Here is a 20,888-nt window from a genome sequence, read left to right on the forward strand (position 1 = left end):
GAGAAAGAAAGGAGTTAGGACCCCATGGTTTTAGCATGGATAACGGACACAATGAAGGTAGCTCAACTAGATAAGTAAAGCTGTACACAGGTGATCAGGAGCTCAGTTTCAGGCAGGTTAAGATTGAGAAAGTTGTTATGCATGGAAGTAGACATTTGAGTACATGAGTCTGGACTCATGGAGATGCCTGGGGCTAGAGATACAAATTTAGAAATTATTCACTTAAAGAAGAATTTAATGGAATAGGACTAGATGAATATGGATACAAAAGGGGAGAGGTCCAAGAAAGAAACTGGGATGCAAAACAAAAGTTATATCTGACCCATACCTCATACTGCATTAAAAAAAAAAAAAACTCTCAAAATAAAACACAGGACTAAACATATAATGTAAAATAAAACTTTTAGAAGAAACAGGAAAATCTCTTTGTAACCTTGGTTTAGCCCAGAGCACTATCTACAAATCAAAAAAACTGATAAAGTAGACTTCATCAAAATTAAACACTTTTGTTATACAAAGGTACTGTTAGAGAATGAAAAGAAAAAGTACAGAGAGAAAATACTAGCAAATAAAGCACCTGACAAAAGACTTGTATCCAGACTATATAAAGAACTCTTTTTTTTTAAAGGTTTTAAAATTATTTTTAATAATCTCTTCACCAAACGTGGGGCTGGAGCTCATGACCCCAAGATCAAGAGTCATGTGCTCTTCCACCTGAGCCAGTCCAGCATCCCAAAGAACTCTTGACACTAAAAACAAAAGAAACAACAACAACAAAAAACCTAATGGAAAATGGGCAAATATTTCCACAGACTGTTCATAAAAGAAAAATTCAAATAGCAAATCAGCCCAAGAAAGGATGATCAACATTATTAATTAATAATAAATTAAGACTGTAATAGGATACAGTTTCACTCCTATTAGAACAGCTTAAAAAAAGTAGTATTTAAAGCCAGGTAAAATACCAAGAGGTTCACCACAAGGTGTAGTGCAATTAGAATTTTCAAACATTGCTGCTAGGAAGGCAAAACTGGACAACTGCTTTGAAAAAACAACTTGTCATTTCTTGTAAAGTTAATCATATACTAATCAAATGACCCAGGAATCTCCCTCTAAGGGAAGTGAAAGCTTATGTTTATGCTAATAATATCAACATAAATATATTTAACAGTTATATTAATAACCCCAAACTGGAAACCCAAATGCCTGTAGTACATGCATAACCAAGAATGACTACCAAACAATAAAAAGGAATGAACTGTTGATAACACTCAACAAGATGGATGAACAGCCAATGTGTCATACTGTACAGCATATTATTTCATTCACAGGATGTTCTGGAAAAGGTAAAACTATAGGAAAACAGCAGTGGATTGTTAGTTGCCAACGGGTGGGAGAGGAGTTCAGTATAAAAGAGCAGCCTGGGGGAAATCTGGAGGATCACGGGACTGTTTCATAGGTTGATGGCCGTGGTGGTGATACAACTGCACACTTGTCAAAACGAATAGATCTGTACAAGACAGGGATGAATTCTACACCATGTAATAAGAAAAAAAGAAAACAGGAGGAGGAAATTTGTTCAAAAGATACTGAAAGAACAGAAATGGGCAAGAAAACATTAAGAGGATGATTCTTAGGTGTTCTGGTATTAAAGGAAAGGAGGAATTCGGGGGTTGTAGCTGGAGAAGGAAGTGGAGGCGATCACCGAGGAGAGCAGGAGGCACTGCTGCGCCAAGGCGTTAGCATTCAGAAGGGCATGGGATCAATTGCACGGCTGGAAGAGATGGCCTTTTCTAGGAGAACAGACAGCTAATCAATAGTAATACAAGAAGGAAGAGTATAGGGACACAGACACAGGTAAAGAGATGGATGGGGTTGGGTGGTAGGAGCATGTGGTCTGCGCTGGAGGAAGCTCTCCAGCCTTTGCACCCGTTGTTTTCACTGCAGTGAGAAGCAAGTTTATCAGCTGCTGGTAAGGATGGAGGAGGAGGTGATGGAAGTTTGAAATTTTGTCTCTAAACACTACAAGGCTGGTGACTCAGGAATGGCAGATACGCAGCACTTGTGCAGGCACCTCCTACCAGTATCAATGGCAGGCGCTGCCTGTCAATAAAGCAACTTTTCCTCATGAGCCTAGTTGGAAGTTTACTAGCCTTCTCTGCACTCTGTTCCAGCAGCTGCTGCCAGGGCATCAGAATGGATATAAATTCTATTTATCCCAGTCACCCAATTTCACTATAATTTGAAGCCAAATGATTTTTTTCTTGGCCTTGGAAAACGGTAGATGATTGCTAATATAGGATGGTTTTGTTTTCTGTGTCTCACATAGTACCATTTTTAGTGTTTCTAGTGAAAACAATCATGAGCGACTTAAAATTATATTTTTTTTGTATAGGAATTTTCTGAATAAACATCCTAAAACTCTCTTTCAAAGAGGAAACATTTTTGAGCCTGACAAATAGTTTTACGAAACACTTGACATGAATAGTCTTGATGGCCAAATTACGAGGGCAGAGAACTTGCTGTTAAAGCAGGGATCTATCTAAAAACAAATGCCTTCAAAGTTTGGTAGATAATAGTTAATTATACAAAAGGATTCAACAATCAAATATATCCCTATGTAGACATTTCCAGGGTTGACAACGAAAGTTGTCACAACTGGGGCAAACTTAAAAGAATCAGTTACTCTCTTGGGATGAAAAGGTTAGCAAGAGATGGGAGTTAAAACCAAAATGAGAAGTAACTCATTTCCATTTAGCATTCTTAGGGATTTCTTTTTAGTAAGCGCCGTATTTGTTTAAGATGGATTTAAGACGGGTTTAATTTACAACTAAATTTAAGCCAAGTGTATCAGAACATTTTAGGTGTCTGGGATAATCCCTTTTCAACATACCTCATACTGGAGGATTCACTTTCAAAGGAAAAGACACCATGGCATAACTGCCAGACTTGGACAGCACTGATCAAGAGATGAGTAAAAGCCAGACTTTAACCAGTGTTATGTCACATCAAGATGGTGACAAGTAAGATGAGGTACCTTCATCCTGAAGAAGGTGATACTTGTTAGCAGGTCAACAGTTGATTTCAGATCTTGCAGTCGTTCAGCATTGCTGGCTGGGAAGTTTTCCTGGTTAATTAAGAAAGAGAAAAGGAGTAAATTATCAGGGTGGGAAAATAAACTAAAACTAGCTTTCTGGGAAAGGGAATGGGAAATGAACTGTGCAAAATTATAAAAATACCCCGAGAGTATTCCCAAAATATTTTATCATAAAACATTACAGAAAGTAAACAATTTGGAAATATTCCTGGTTTTACAAAGCCATATCCTTCTATTTCCACAGTGCAATAAAAATATAATTTTTATTATAGATTATGCATGCATAATTATATAATATATGCAGTGTTATTATTTGTCTTTGTTTATATAATAGTTTTGCTACTAAAAGTGGAGTGGAGCATGTATTTGGAAATATTTTAAATAATTTTCTCAAGATGAGTAATTTTTTCCAAAAATACCTCGGGAAATTTTACATATGCTACATTTACTTTTAGTCATAAAGAAACTTCTAAAAGTTAAAAGATTAAGACTGCACTGCAGAGTCTCTCCCTCAAGTACTGTGGATTTCAACAAGAAGTTTGTTAGTGATGTTGGGTGAAGATGTCAGATGAAAATAAAGAAGTTCAAAACTTTAAAGTAAAAGAAAGATGTGGTCATGAAATGTTTGATCTGAGATTTTAAGATTGTAACACTGAAAAATATCTCATGTTACCATGCTTTCAGATTGGTTTTTTAGAGAGTGATCAGAAAAACCACAGGTAACCTTTAGATATTCATGAACCTGAGCAGAGTTAGGTTGTCAAAATGATGACAAATAAAGGTAGCCCCAAGGCCCTTTTTGCCCCCAGTAATCTTTTTTATTGCCTAGTTAATAGCAGTTATCTTTTAACAGTGTTGGGCCCAGTTTCAACAGGAAGGTTGAATTTGACAAAATCTGGTACTATAATTTCCAGAAATATTCAATTAAGAGATCAATAATGAACAAAGACATAAATGAAGATGCTACACATATGTGAAGGTATGATGTTTAGAATAAATTATTAAAGAAAGAAATAATGATTGCTACTTTTTTTGTAAATAAAACTTATAACTGAATGTTTTATAAGATCTTTAAAATTAAAATAATATGTATATTTACACCCAAAAGCATATGAATACATTTGTGTGTATGTATCTGTGTGTTTCACCTGGAGGTGAAGTGTAGAATAGTTGACAAGAACTTTGGACAGCTTCAAAAAAGCACATTTTTCTGATGTAGAAAGCAGTGAGTCCAAATAAGAATCTTAAAAGCTGAGGAACGATCAGCAGGCTATCTGAGCAACAAGGGGTGAGCTTTCAAGATGAGGTCTATGCCACATGTGTACTTCCAGAATTAGCTGAGTGTCTCTCAGTCTGATAGTTATTAAAATGATTGTAAAATCAAAGCTACACACACACACACACACACACACACACACACACTTATTAGTATAGAGTTGTGTGGGATAAGGTCTCTTGATGAGGGATATCAGCTTGCTTACTGATGGGACTCTTCCAGTTTGACAGAACCTGAGATCCCAAGATCCGTATTTTTACTTTTCCATTACACAGTGGATGATTTTCTGTAATATGACAAGAAAGCATCTCAGCCAAACATGATATCTTACTTCAGGCAAATAATTTTTTGTACATACCCTATACTTTGACAAGTCAATCCTTAAAGAGTTATGCAATTGGTCCAGTAGTTTTATGAATTTTTCCCTCTGTACAGAGAAAACACAAAATAGGAGAATAGAAATAAATGGCCATTCTAAATGTAACCCTCAAAACAACTCTGAGTTATTTTCCTGATTTTACAGAAAGAAAAGTTCAAAGATGTCAATGATTTATCCAAGATGAAAGAACTGGTATGTGACACAACAGTGACTCAAATGCAGATCTCTTTGACACCAAATCCAAGCTCTTGCCAATAGGCCACACAGCCTCTCTGTGATGAACAGGTAAGTATCCAGAAAGCTATGTTCTGGGTAAAGAGTCCAGACAACTGAATTGTCACTGTATTAACTCACAACAATGAGTCAGCAAGATACAACATGACCCACTCCACACATCAATGTATCTTCCCAGAAATAAATTATTATTATTTTGAAATTTCTCCTACTTACGGAAGTAGGAATAGCTATTGTTCTCATTAAGAACAATTTCAAAAAGCATTTTCCTTTTGGTAACAAGTAAAGAATTCATAATCTGAAAGTATCGATTGCCTTTCCGGTATGTTTATGATTTAGTGTTTAAAGAAAGTATAAAACATTAAGCAAAAAAAACCAATTACTGATGTTTCCCTCTGAGGCTTTCTCAGTGTTGGACTGACCTCTTCACGGGATCTGAAAATAAGGAGTTTGCTTACAAGTCTAAGGGTGAAGTTGTGTTGATTAAATAAAGTAAATAAATTAGAAAAGATAAAAACATCAAAGTCACACAAACTTTACAGGTAGACAATCCCCATTCTGAGTCTCAGATTTTAATCAAAAATAAAAAGAAATAAGAGAGTGCAAGTAAGTAAGAGCAAAGGTCTCTGCCTACATGAATATTCTGTAAATAACAAATTATACTTTGGAAGATATTATTCAAAGTGTGAAACTTTACTTTCATATAAAAGGTAGATTTATGGGGTTTTAACTTATCCCTGGAAGTCACCTATTTTGATGAAGTGAGCTGGATATTAACAGGAGTTGATGAATTGTTCCTACGTTGAAACTCCAATTCTCTGAATAAACTGCCTTTTTCAGGTTTGTATGTCAGACAATCAAACTTGATATTACTTTCTGTATTAACCCCTTTCAGAGGCAATGAAGGAGCCTACGAAATGAACCTTGCCTTCAAGATGCTTGCCATCTCGTTAGGCCGAGAAGCCTCTTCAGTAAAGCTACGTAAAACTGCAGATGAGTTGAAATGTCTTAGGTTTTCCTTTCCCACTCTCCATCAGACCTTCCCAGGGGAAGAGGTGAACTACACTGTCCTGTTATTAATCCTCATCCCCTCAACCATGTGGTTCAGTAGCTCTCAATCAAAAGAGAAAACCATAAGAGCCACTACGGTCATCAGTTTAGGCCACAGTAAAGTTAATCAATCAATAACTGTAAAAGTTAATGTGTTCATGTCATGCCTTAAAGATGGTTTATCTGACCTCTGAGATTCGTATGTATCATCAAGACAACTGACATGACCCTAGTCAGTTACATTACTGCCCAAGCCAATGGCCCTGTTATATATACTGGGACTGACTATTCTGGTTGTGGGCTTGATACCCATTTTTTCCATTCTTCCTTACAGTAAAGCCTAAAAATTTAAATGTGTCCATTATGAAATACCTAACTTCACAGACCTCAATTTCCAGTTGGAATGGCCATGCAACATGATTTTGGCTAATGAGCTACATATAGTTTATTAAAGGGGACGAACCCAGCTAGCCCATTATCAATGAATTATTATTTGGAAAGATTCTAAAGGAATGGTGAGCAGGCACTGTTGCATTAGTGTTTGCTATGTAGTTCTTTCTCAGGCTTTTTCTCCATCTGCCCTGTTTTTCTCTCCTTTCCCCTACCTCAAATTCAGACAAGACACATGAAGGTAAAACAGTCATGTTACCATCGGATGAAAAGCTAAACAAGCAACTACATGAGGTGGAGCAGGAAGCTGGGAGCCCCCACACCTCACCTTAGCCCTGTCTCCCCACCCTTTCAAAAAATTACAATCCCAAGCAGCTACACTCATCCTGAATTCCTTATTACTTTTGGACTTGGGTTACATGCGGGAAAAATCTTATTTATTTAAGTTTCTTTCATGCAGCCAAACAGAATTCTGACAACCACAGATCTCATGTGTGGTCTTCCTACCTCAGTCTTCAGTGCCCAGCTGGGAAATTTACATTCAAGGAACACAGAAAACTGTGGAGAAAACTGTCACAAAATCCCAGACAATGTGAGATGATATGAAATTAAAAGTGTGCTATTGATTGAATTTTCATAGAGATTCTTTAAACAGCAGGACAGCTTGAAATTTAATTTTATTTATCATAATTCTATTTAACTACAGTGAGATTGCCTTTGCAAGAACTGAGAGGCCTATTTCCTGCATGGGGTGATTTGAGGAGTAACAAAAGACTGAGTGATTAAAAAATGATTCTCCTGAGGGGCATGCCACAACATCTGAATCCTCCATGCTACTCCATTCTTTGCATTAGGTAATGTCTACAGATGCCTGGTATTTGGTAGAGGGCCAAATCAATCATAATACCGTTATCAGTTATCAAAAACTTAGGTTTAATTAGTTGATAAGAATAATTCTAGGGGTGCCTGCGCGGCTCAGCTCGTTAAGCCTCTGACTCTGGATTTCGGCTCAAGTCATGATCTCACAGTCATCAGATGGAGCCCCACTTGGGGCTCATGGAGGCTGCTTGAGATTCTCTCTCCCCTCTTTCTGTGCCCCTTCCCTGATCACACATGCTTTCTCTTGTGTGCTCTCTCTCTCGAAATAAATTTATTAAAAAAAAAATTAGTCTCCTACTAATTAGACCAGGGGTCAGATCATTGCCTGTAAAGAACCAGGTAACAACTGTTTTCAGCTTTCTTTTAAACTCCACCACTGAAGCACAGTGCTCCCAGAAACAATATATACACAAATGGACATGGCTATTCTCCAGTACAATTTTGATTTTTGGACAGTGAAATTTGAATTTCATATAATTTGCATGTGTTGGAAAATAATGGTCTTCTTTTGATATTTAAAAACCATTTAAAACATGGAAACCATTCTCACCTCATGGGCCATACCAAACTTCCAGCTGGTGGGCTGGTTTTGGCCCGTGGGCACAGGGGAGATTTTGAGGAGGGGATGCCAGTTGCTACCCCACAAGTGCATTCAAATCAACAAGAAATGTAAACATACTGCCCTGGAGTCCTGGGAACTGTAGAAGGAAATGCTCTTTAGGAAGAGGTGTAAAAGCCTGTGCATCATTCTCAGCTGTGTTCTTCCCTTTCTTTGTTTCTTAGCATCTCACTCCCAAGGCAGGGGTTGGTTTAACTTGAATCTAATGATGCTTCAGTGCTAGGGGCCCTCTCTTGCTTCAGCTTCCATGGGAGGAGCCCTAGCTATAGGTTCACATGATCTCAGGTTTTCATAAACTTTGTGAAAATAGGATAAACGTTATTCTGACTTGGACCAGCAAATTGTAAATACTTTTTTTTCCAGATCACACCAAAAGCAGTAATTCATTAAGAAGAACATTTCAAACAGAAATAATGCACAGGCTCTTTTGATTTTTTTTGATAATTTAGTTAATCTTGAGAATATATTGGAAGTGTATTTACGTTTCTTGATTTGAGATCAATAGTGATAGTAACAGGTATCACAGAATCATAAAATATCACTGCAGTGATGGTGTCAGTGACTACCAAATATCATCAACTCAAAAGTGTTTAAGGAGTCCCTTCACAGGCAAGTTTTAAAAGCCCTGAGATGTTATCCTTACTGCCCTAGAACCTCAATGTTTCCCTCACTTTGACTGAACTTTAGATAGGTTGCTTCTTGACTCTAGGCCCTGACTTCTTTATTTTTTGAGCATTCTCTTTAAAAAAAACATAATTATAATTCTTCCTTTGTCCCTTTTAAATGTCAGCCTGTTTAAAATTTTTAACATTTATTCATTTTAGAGAGAGAGAGAGAGAGAGAGAGAGAGAGAGAGAGAGAGGAACTGCAAGTGGGGGAGGGGCAGAGAGAGAGGGAGACACAGAATCCGAAGCAGGCTCCAAGCTCTGAGCTAGCTGTTAGCACAGAGCCCAACACAGAGCTCAAACCCACAAGCGGTGAGATCATGACCTGAGCCAAAGTCAGATGCTCAACCAACTGAGCCACCCAGGCGCCCCAAAATGTCAACCTGTTTAAAAGCCTCTTGCCAGGTTGCTTTACAACCCAGGGATGTCTTTCTCAAGGATTTGGGAGCTATCCCTCTGAAACGTAATCATTGAAGACGTAGAACCCACATATCCCAGCCTCTCTGAGCAGGTAGGAGACTAATTTTCTTGGGTGTCCATTAGCAAACACAGAGAGCCTCATCACAGAAAAAGTTATGTGCACACCCAAGAATTAAGTTAGTGTGCTGGACACATGCCAATGATCACCCTTCCCCTTGATAGTCTCAGATATTATTTTCTGCTCAAGACTTTTTTTTCAATAAAAAGTGGTATTTCAGGTTTCTCATCATATGAAGAAGTGATCAAAGAATTTAAGGTCAAAAACCCTAGAAAAATTCTTAAAGAGATCCATCAGGATGTTAATGAAAATATTATGGTTTTTTCTGGAATTTGTAATATTTGCTGTGTTTGTTATTACAACATAATTGACTGGCATTCATTTTTCACTAAAAATGAATATTAATTTCTATTTTCTATTAACAATTTGTATTTTTATTAAAAAGAGTCACATCAGGGGCACGTGGGTGGCTCAGTCAGTTAAGCTTCTGGCTCTTAATCTCGGCCCAGGTCATGATCTCACAATTCATGAGTTCAAGCCCCACATTGAGCTCTGCACGGATGGTGCAGCCTGCTTGGGGTTCTGTCTTTCCTTCTCTCTGCCCTTCACCTACTTGTGAGCTTGTTGGTGCTCGCGCTCTCTCTCTCTCTCTCTCTCAAAATAAATAAATAAACTTTAAAAATATTTTAAAAAGAGTCTCATTGAATTGTATAATGTTTAGGAAGCACAAAACCTAGATCCAACTCTGCCCAGAATTAATCATTTGTCAAGTCATAAAAACTAGAAAAAAAAAAAAGCCTATTCTAAAATGTTTCCCACACAGATTTTCTCCTTTGCCACACACTTCATATTCTCTAAGCCACTATCTTAGCACAGCATTACTTCACTTTGTCGGGACTAGCATATCAGCCCTATCACTAATTTACATCTACTCCTTCTGAATTCAAATCCAGAACTGTTTTACTCATTTCTCCTTTCAGTGTGGCTTCCCTGTAGTTCTGACACTGGATAACTAAACACCATATTTCCCAAACTCCTCTGCAGCTAGGTTTATGTACTTACCTTAGTTTCTGCCTATTTCAGACATGTGCACTGCTACATTTGGAAAGTAGGTGAGGGATGGAGGCCTATTTCTTGCTTTCTGGATTACTTGGCCTGCTTAGTCAAGTCCTGGAGACATCCATTTCCCAGTCTCTGGTCACTAGCTTTGTGGTTTCAGACATTCTACTACATTAGCAGTAGAGGCAGCATTCTGAGTCCTCACCTTCCCGACCATAAGAAAGCTCACTACTTCTCCTGCAAATCAGTTTCACTGGAATATTTTGAGAATTATTACAGAAAGATCTTCCTCCAGTCCTGAATGATATTATAAAGCAGGTAATTCCCTGTGCCAAATCCCTTTCTACTTAAAATTTCTAAGATGGTTTCTATTACTACAATTGAACTGTGTCTGATACATATCCTCTCTCTCCCTTCTACAACATTTCCTCTACAATTATCTTTCGAAATCAAAGATTATACCCTAAGCTTCAAGAATGACATCCAAACATCTTGGTAGGTTTTAAAGGCCCTCAACAATCTAATGTCAACCCAATAGAACAGTTTCCTTCTATACCACTGTCCTTTATTCCTTTTTAAATTTTTTTTAAAATGCTTATTTATTTTTGAAAGAGAGAGAGAGAGAGAGAGAGAACATGAATAAGGGAGGGCGAGAGAGGGAGACACATAATCTGAAGCAGGTTCCAGGCTCTGAGCTGTCAGCACAAAGCCTGACACAGGGCTCGAACCCACAAACCATGAGATCATGAACTGAGCCGAAGTTGCAGCCTTAACCGACTGTACCACCCAGGTGGCCCTCTACCATCCTTTATTCTATTTGTCCTACTCGCTAGGCAGGCAACCTTACACACACTTTGAACTTATTTTGTAACTTTACTTTGGTCTTTACTCAAAAGTCTTCCCAGACCTAAGATAGTTTCCCTACTACTTCTTGGACTCCAGAAAATACTACTCATCCCTAAAAGCCCTGTTCCTTTTATCAGACTTTCATGAGCCTCTGAAAAGTACTGGCCACTTGCTCCTCTTCCATCTCTCAATCTCAAAGCCTCCTTTGACACTAATCACACTTTGGGAGTGACTTAGGATTATTGTTACATACGGTTAAGTGACTATCCCATTAGAACATAAACTTCAGAGAGTAGAGGTCACTGTTTATCTTTCAGTCCCTTTATACTTGCCATAGTGCCTACTGCTATAGGGATCACATAAATACATATCAAATGAGCAAGTGAACAAATAAAAGAACATATGTAATGGAAAATAAATATTTATTAATTTATTTTTTCTAAACAGTGGCTAGGTCAAAGAGACCCAAGGAAAAAATGAGCTGGATAAATACTGATATAACTAATAACTTGTTTTGTGTGTGTGTTTTTTTTCTTTTAAATAACTCACTAAATAAATTTTGTAAAGGCTTTTCTTTAAAGCTGAGATATTGAGGGGCGCCTGGGTGGCTTAGTCGGTTAAGCGTCCGACTTTCGCTTAGGTCATGATCTCGCGGTTCGTGGGTTCGAGCCCCGCGTCGGGCTCCGTGCTGACTGCCAGCTCAGAGCCTGGAGCCTGTTTCAGTCTGTGACTCCCTCTCTCTCTGACCCTCCCCTGCTCACGCTGTCTCTCTCTCTCCTAGAAATAAATAAAACATTTTAAAGAAATAAATAAAGTTGAGATATTGAATCCTAACTCACAGAGCTTTATTCCTTTCTAACCCTTGATCTACCCATGGCGTTTTCAAGAGCCATGCGGATGTTTTATCCAATAAACTTCTTTAATCTTTTTGACTCCAAGCAAGCTTCACACTCAATGATATGCTGCTAAACCATCTCTTCAAAAGAAAAATGCCTTCTTGTTTAGCATTTGCCAATTCCCATGATGTTAATATTCTAAATACTTCTGGTTTCAAAAATGGCTATGCTAAACAACTAGCTTGCTTTATTCCTGAAAATTCAGCAATCACTGCCTGTGAACAGGTGTAAGCTGTAACTGTTTTACACTCAATTTTCAGCAGCATATTCCAGAGCCACATCATGGACCAAAGACTCTCCTTTGTAATTTTAACTGAAATGTATCATGTTCCTACCAAAATCTTCTGACTCTGTCTCATCTGCTACAACTTCTAAAAACTAGACACCATGCCGAATCATCTCAACGTCTCTCTTGACAGTTTCATCTATATTTTAATTCACTCATCCTTCCATTGCTTCTTTTCTGTAAGGTTTGTTTATTTTGAGAGAGAGAGAGAGAGAAGGGGGGCAGAGAGAGAAAGAGAGAGACAGAGAATCCCAAGCAGGCTCTGCACTGACAGTGCAGAAGTGAGGCTCGAACTAACGAACCATGAAATTAAGACCTGAGCTGAAGTCAGACTTTTAACCAACTGAACCACCCAAATGCTCCTCCACTGTCTCTTTTTTTACAAAATTTCAACCGAGAGACAATCTAATCATCTTCTCAAATCTGTTACATGAGCATCAGAACGCTGAAAATTTCTGAGGAAATCTCAAAGCCACCTATATTGTTGTGACACTAAGTTTATGCTCCTCAACATCAAATGGTACCTTCAGTTTTACTAGGAATTCCTCTTCCATGGCCCTGAAGCATTTCTCTTTCTATTTCCTCTGGTAACTTATCTAAACCTTTCACAGCCTCCCTCACCTGCATCTGCATTATAGCCTTTGACTTGTAGATGGGTACTTCCTGTCCTTGTAGATAACCACAGAGGAGATGAGGGAAATGGGGTATGATGCCGCAGCTTTTCACTCCTATATCAAAAGTTCAGCATTCTCTGCAAGGACACTGATACTATCACTGAAATTTCTGAAGAGACCCTGTCCTTTCTCATTCCAAAGAATGTCTCTCCTTTTGTCTTCTTGACTACAGTTCTTCTTTCTCCTCTGGGATGTCACTCCATCACCTGTTTTCCATCTGATAAATCTGTGACTTCACTCTCACAACTACTCCTTTTCCTAATAATCTATAAACATATGTAAATGTAAATTTACCTTTTTAAATAAAATATTCAGACTCAACAAGACAGTAAAAATAAGATCTTTTTTTATAGCAAAATCTTCCCTTGACCATACTTCCCCTTTTCATTTCACTTCCTTAAGAGAATAGTCTATTTCCTCAGCCACATTCACCCTTTGATTCACATGTTTATTATAAAATTAATATAATTATAACATAGGAAAGTTTTACAATTTTAGTATAAAGATGAATACAAAGCAAAATAACAAAATATCAGCTGTCATCCTACCAGGTATCATTGGTATTTTGGCACATTTCCTTCCAGTCTTATTTCTAAACCAGTGTGTATGTTGTTTTCAGTGTTGGAGTTAGACTACATACAGAATTTTTTTTTCATTTAGCATTATATCATGGACACTGCTCAACTTAATGAACTTTTCTTTAAAAACATGATTTTTAGTGATTGCATATTTTAGTGAATAAATGAACCTAATTTACATAAACATTTGTCTATGCCATTCACTGAAGGACCCTGTGAAATTATGTTTCAACATCAATTCCTTCAATAATCACCTCCTATTTGCCAAATACAAAGAGGTTACTTCTTTCCCATTTTACCTGAACTTTTAGCAATAGTTGACAATGTTACATACTTCTCTTTCTCAAAATAGTTGTCCCTTGTCTTTTCATAATATGGCATTCCTTTATTATCATTTTCATCAAATTTCCGTAACCATTTTCTCTGCAAACTTCACTTGTTCTTCTTTTTCACAGCCAAGTGTTCTGTCCTTTTCACTTCATTCCTGAACATTTTTCACCCAAGCCATGACTAAAAATAGCATTTATACACAAAAATATTTGGATTGTAAGACTGATGGTTTTCTTAAATATGTGTCTGTTTATTATTGTCATAAGAAAGCTTTTTCCAGTGGTTTATTATTTGGAAAATCAAATGTCTGAGTTACACTTTTGAGAAGGATAAAATAGGGCCAATGTAATGATGTTCCTGAGTCACAAGCAACAAATTCAGATTTCAGGTAAATAAGAATTTGGGGACCTAAATTGGAGGTAGGAGACTTTATACTTAGACATATCTGAGTAAGCAAATTGCATTACTTTCAATAGCTTGAGAAACATATAGTCTGATTTACATACCAAACTGACAATTTATGAAAATGTAGTTTGAAAAAAATTTTTTTGGTCTTCTTCTAAAGTAAGTTTTTTGATTCACAAAATAAAGCTTTTATAATCATGTTGTCACTGAAAAGTAGTGAAATCAACTTGGTTTCTCCTCTTTGGGCTGGTATGAAGTTCTACCTCGTTTTCCTCCAAGTAGCTTTTAGGATAGATATAGACACATCTTCTATTTCAGAAGTAGAAAGGCTCAGTGCTCCATGAGGTTGGCTTATCATCTACAGTGTGCCCAGGAAGAATATTAAAAGCAAAACAATTTCATAACAGAGTGGTTTATGTTACAGGTGAAATCTCAAGATAATCCTATTACCAAGATGAGGTTTTGGTCTTGTTTTTTTTACATTTTTAAGAACTGTCTCTTTATTTAAGAGAAAGAGAGAGAGAGAGAGAGAGAGAGAGAGAGAGGGGAAGAGAGAATCCCAAGAAGGTGCTGTGGTGTCAGCACAGAGCCCAACACCAGGCTTGATTTCATGAATGAAAGATCAGGATCTGAGCTGAAATCAAGAGTCAGATGCTTAACTGACTGAGCCACCTAGGTGCCCCAAGATGAGGTTTTCATGACAAAACTGTTCTAATAGTCTGTTATTGATCACAATAGTATTTTGTTGAGCTGACCAGGGAATGTTCTTTGGTCCTGGCTCTTACAAGAGTCAATGTATCTAACAGAAGTAGCTGAGAGCATGTTGTTTGTACTGTCAGTAAAGTCCGTTATTTATACTGTAGGTAAGGACAACAGAGATGAAATTTTCAAACCTTCTATTTATTGAGCATTTTCAGCTTTTATGAACTGGCTTACTATCTTTTACATCGTTTGATTCTCATCTTCAGTTTGAGAAACACATTAGAACAGTAGTCATCCTCACTGAACAGACTGAGAAACTGAAGCTTAAATGACTGGACTGGCTAGCTAAGTTTGACTACAAACTCTAATTTCAGGACTCCTAACCCAGACTATTTTCTTCTACTAGTACTTACTTTGACCTGTCATTAAATAACAATTACTTTTTCCTTTGATTCATTCCAACTCATCTCACATGCCTTAGATGCATTTTCTTTTAGGTGAAAAGGACAGGAGAAGAGTATACACAGCAGCACATTTTTTCCCCTACTGGCTTCCCACATTTTTATTTGCTGAGTCTCATTTGTTTCTACTCTATGACACATACCTCCAAATTTAATTTCTAACAATGTAATCAATAACTAAAATCTATTCAGTGAACCAATTTGGAAGTGCAGTGGAAAAATTAACCATGGCGTCATGAAAATTGTTTTGCTACAGTGGAGCTTAGTTTCATGTATACACATGAGAATAAAAATATCTGTCTCAAAGGGTTACTGAACAGAGCTACTGCCTACCAGTTGCCATGGTCAAAACTTTGGGAATCTCTTCAGACAGCTTCCCCTTTCCTTCACTGTCCATATCCCCAAAGACACCACATGCTGTTGATGTGATGCCATGAAAAACTCTACAACATTTCCTTCCTTCTCTGTCTTCACTAGTTTTGTCTTAGTTTAGATGTTCACCCCTTTAATGTGATTCCTGTTGATTTATGTCTTGCCAATTTCAATTCAATGAGGTTTACAGAGAATGAATTCCAGTGACAGGTGCAACAGATAAATATTTGAGTTTCCTTAGGATTCTTGCATTTCTACTTTTCTTTTTTTTTTTNGAAAGTCGGACGCTTAACCGACAAAGCCACCCAGGCGCCCCATCTTGCATTTCTACTTTTCAATGTGTCCTTAGTGCATTTGAGTATTTCAGGTGGACCTCTTCATTAGGTACAGATAGTTCTTAGACTTTTTATACACCAATTATGCTTTACTTAGAAGACGTGCTAATATCTAGCAATATCAGTAAGACCCAGTAGGAAGTAAATGGAATCTAATAGATTCTGGAAAAGACAGTCAAACTCATTTTTATCAGGGGACAGCCTCTGAAATTATGAATCCTAAATTTGCATATGTGGAGAAGGTCATATAAAATCCCATTACTCTTTCACGAAATTTATGCGTTTCCTTGTTGGAGATGACGGCAATGAAGATGCCTATTGGCTGCCAAAGTTATTTCGCAGAATATAAGAATATATTTTCAATGAACTTTTAGTTTTTGCCTATTATACTAAGAGATAGCCCCTAACAAGTGCTTCCTGAAATAAGATTCTAAGAATATCTAGAATCCAAAGTCCCTTGAAAATGTAACTCCCATAAGCTAATAGAAATTTTAAAGTTCAAAAAATACTTACACCAAAGTTGGTAGCAGCAAATCGATCTGAGGCAGAGACCTGTACATTTGTTGCAACTGTTGTGTGAGCATAGAAAGCATTTATATTTGCCAACAAGGTGCTCATGACAGCAGGGACACCAGGACACATGTATTTAGAAGACAGACATGAAAAGTGCCTACAAGACAAAAACATTAAGCACTTTTAAAATATAAACCAATAAATTCACATAATGGCATACCTTCTAATGTCAGCAATTAATTCCCCGACTACATCTATGAAAAAGAGAGAACACTCCCACAATCTCTACTAAATGAAAGAGAAAGCAGTTTCAGCTTTTAAACATTTCTCATTCACAAATGTGAAGTGATTTAATTAGAATGTGATTTGCCACAGGGATGAATGGGAGTTTTGTGTGTACACATGTAAAGTGCAATTTCCAGTGGATCCAGCAAGGCTGGAAAGCCATTATACAGGAGTCTCCATTTACTTCAGTTCCTGAAATGCTGCATTTTAACCAAAATGTTCTTTCATACTTGTATTTCTATCCCACTGAAGAAGCAAGAGTCTCTCCTTTCACCACGTATCTACTGAATAAGTGAACTCAACATCTGACTCAAGTCCGGTTGTCATAAAGGAATACTTTCCATAAGCATTTCTGTTTCTCTAGCATTTTTTTTTTATAATCAGGATTTAATAAAGCAAACAGATGAATGCTCAAGGCAGATTGAATTATGCCAGCTTTATGCTTAAAGACCATTCCTTTTAAACCTTGAATAATAGTATCATTCACAGACATCAGAAACATCGAGTGTTCAATTCTGTTACTTCTCTTAAGAAAACCTGTTTCATTTGAACTATAACAAAAGACTTGAAAATTGAAAGCACAGCTTACGGTAAAAGTGAAAAGAGAAAATATTCATGAAAGAAAGAAATTTTCAGTTTGTAATCTGATCGTATTTTGCTCTCATGCTTCAGTAATTTATCCTCCACTTAAGCATCTCTGAATTCTGTATTACTGAACATAGACACAGAATGTATATGCATAAATAAGATGTCCTGAATGGCACCTCCAAGAAATGGATGGTGGTCCTGGAAATGGCGGCTTCTCTTAGATTTCACTCAGGCCACTCACTGAGCTAGTCATGACGCTGGATGATCCAAGTAGGTTAAAGTTTTAAATATGGATCTTTGAGGATTATGAATAACAAAGTACAACATGGCAGTTACATGATGCTTTGTAGTTTAACCCTAGAAACAGACGATCATTGATTGCTTCTTTTAGGTAAAGGGTCCATATTTTGACTTTATTATACACTAAATTAACTATAATGCATATATATACCACAGGTAAATATTAAAAATTAAAATTAAAAAATTTGAAACACTATGTTTTTCTTTCTTTTTTCCTAATTCTGAGCAGTTTACAAATAGTTAAGTTTGTTAGACCAAGTTAAAGGTCAGGAGTTGTGGACTACGCGATACCTAAATGTAATGGTACCTGGATGGCACGAGGAAATTATCCATACCTAAGGCGAACAAGGTTACAGAAATATTAGTTGTCAAAAAAATAGGTAAGAAACTCAAAGGCCAGAATTTTATTATCCCAAACATGCATTATATACTTATTTTTTTAATGTTAATTTATTCTTTGGAGTGAGAGAAAGAGGTAGAATGAAAGGGAGACAGAGAATCCCAAGGAAGGCTCCGTGTGGTAACCACAGATCCCAAGGAGGGGGGCTTGAACTCAGTAAAGCTGAGATTATAACCTGAGCAGAAATCAAGAGTCAGATACTTAACCAACTGAGCCACTGAGCCAACCAGGCACCCCTGAACACGCATTATATATTTAAAGGGATACTGGAGGTCACCAGGACAAATAATTTTGTTTGTGGTTTTAAAAAATGGATCCATGCCTTCTAATGCAGCCGGATTACTTAGTATTTATCTCTGGTAGCTGCCACCCTCTGATTTTTGGTGCTCAATTAGGGTGGCAACTGTTTGGCAGAGACTTTAAGCAGAAATAAAGGAGACATATAATAAATATCCTGTTGACGGCGTTCATGGTGTGAATTTTGTAAGTGAAATTAAAAATTTTATAATGAAAATGACACAATTATTGAACATTGTTCACTGCATATAAGAGATTTGAGAGGGAAATGAGTGTAATATGGGAAGATTGGGGATATAAAGAACTAAGCTTTGCTTATTTTACACTGTGAGTTGGTAAGCCCATGTTTTAGTGATGAAAATGCTCATTGCATTTGGGGCCCCAAAGCAATGTTGTAACACTACAATTAGCGATGTGATTTTGAGTTATATAATTTAATATAATCCTTGCTCTCTATTTATCATTAATGTTAATGTATATTATTCATAAAATTATAAAAACCATAAAAATAAACTTTTTTTACACAGTAAAGTTTTCTTAGAAAATAACTTCAATTTATAGTAAAAGATAGTATTATAATACTTTCTCTTATTAGGATTAGAAATAGAATTATAATGGATTCTGGTGTTTTTCCATCCTTTAACATTTCCTCCGTTTTTTATATTAAAGGCATCTGGCCAGAGTACTCTCCTTTCAATAACTACACACTTCCTGTCGTTCTGGAACTATTCTTCATGACAGGAATCTAGCGTTGATTAAAACATGCTCCTGGTATAAAATATGCATAACCTTAATTTTCTCATATAAGAGAAAGTGCTGTTACAGAGGTATCTAAGTTTGGACGCTATTACAGAGGTATCCACAGGCTAGAAGTTAGGAAGCCTGCAGATGGAGGACAAAGCATCCAAAGCTTAGTTGATCCCACTAGTGGTGAGCCCACAGAGAAGTCAGAGGGAAACATCTGAGCCAAGGTCTAGAGGATTAGAGCTCATGTAATGGTCATGGAATAGAAAAGAAGTTTAGTGTCTCTAGAATTTGGTTCAATAAATTTATCGAATATTAACATGTCTAAAGGTGACATACCGTGTTAGGCACTGGGCATATAGTAATCAATCGACTTGCAGACTAATGGGAGAATCGGTCACTTAAGAAATGTAATACAACTATGTAAATGTTTTAATAAAGAAAAGTCGAACAGAGCACTATGGGACAGTATGTTAGAGTGTGCATATTGTGGTCTGGTGGGTCAGGGAAAGGTCAAGGAAGACTCTTTGAAATGAGGCTGGACTAAGACTTACTGCATGACTAGGAGACAGCCAAACCAAGGACAGGACTTCCTGTCACTGATTGATAAAGGAAATGGAATGGAATGGTAAAAACCAAGGCACAATGGGGGAAAATACTGTGTATAGTGTGAAACCTAACCATTTTTGGTTGGTAGAGCCCAAATTTCGCAGGGAATAGTCTATGCTTGGTTTGATCAAAAACAAAGGAAGGGTGTGTGTAGGAGAGTCTCATGAAATATGTTAGGCAAGTTGAATCTATTTTACAGATCAAAGGAATTTTTCAAACCAAAATTCAAACTCTTAGAATCAATGTAAGTAGAAAAATAATTTTTTTCAATCTCCAAGGAACTCTAGCTGTTCATATGGATAGAAAGTGAATTTTTTATGTTATTTGTTTTGAATAAACAAAAGAGCACAAGCAGTGAAGGAAGAGAGAGAAAGAGAGAGAGAGAGAGAGAGAGAGAGAGAGAGAGAATCCCAAGCAGGCTCTGAGCTGTCAGTGCAGACCCCAAAGTAAGGCTTGAACTCACAAAGCATGAGATCATGACCTGAGCCAAAATCAAGAGTCAGGTGCTTAACTGACTGACCCACTCAGGCGTCCCATGAGAGGTGAATTTTAAATAGATTACCTTGGCTGGGAGGAGACTTTAAGAGGATGGGTTTAAAGGTGCGACTAGAGAAGAGAGTTCACCTAGGAGGCTGTACAGGGAAGGGAGGGTGGGTGTCTGAGCTAGGGCAGCAGCTATAGAAATATGGAGGATAGAATGAATTTCAAAAACAATGAGAGAAGACAAATTGTCAGGGTGTTGTGATTGAGGAGGGCTGAGGGGTAGTGAAGAGAAATGGTTAAGCTCCAAGGTGACAGTGGGGGTAGGGGTAACTGGTACTTTTGCTGAGTGGGCTGAGAACAAAACAGGACAAAGGAATTGTAAGGTGCAGATTATGTGTTGGGTTTGACCATAAGGTACTTGTAGCTGTTTCACATAGGAATGTCCACCAGGTTACTGGATACCTGACCTTAGATTTAGGGGTCATTAATATGTCGGAATCAGTCAAAACCATGAGAATGGATAAGATTATCCAGGAAGATTATACAGTATAAAAAGAGAAATGCCCAAGTGTGGAACTTGGGAAACACAGTATGTAAGGAACTAGTGAAAGAAAACAAAAAAAATAAGTGAATACTATGACTGAGGCCAAAGGAAAAA

General features: G+C 37.2%; 1 protein-coding gene across 2 annotated transcripts in view; it reads right to left on the reverse strand.

Moving 5' to 3' along the window:
- Positions 1 to 20,888, reverse strand: part of UNC13C (unc-13 homolog C) — a 558,456-nt gene that overhangs the window by 246,803 nt on the left and 290,765 nt on the right. For both annotated transcript variants that reach the window (XM_077764313.1, XM_077764311.1), the window contains 3 exons: positions 16,525 to 16,681; positions 4,732 to 4,800; positions 3,038 to 3,127 (listed from right to left, as the gene is read on the reverse strand). In XM_077764313.1, coding sequence (XP_077620439.1) covers positions 3,038 to 3,127; positions 4,732 to 4,800; positions 16,525 to 16,681 — 316 coding nt within the window. The remainder of the gene's footprint in view (positions 1 to 3,037; positions 3,128 to 4,731; positions 4,801 to 16,524; positions 16,682 to 20,888) is intronic.

This window comes from Crocuta crocuta, unplaced genomic scaffold (assembly GCF_008692635.1).
Source record: "Crocuta crocuta isolate KB4526 unplaced genomic scaffold, BGI_CrCroc_1.0 scaffold102, whole genome shotgun sequence".
NCBI lineage: Eukaryota > Metazoa > Chordata > Mammalia > Carnivora > Hyaenidae > Crocuta > Crocuta crocuta.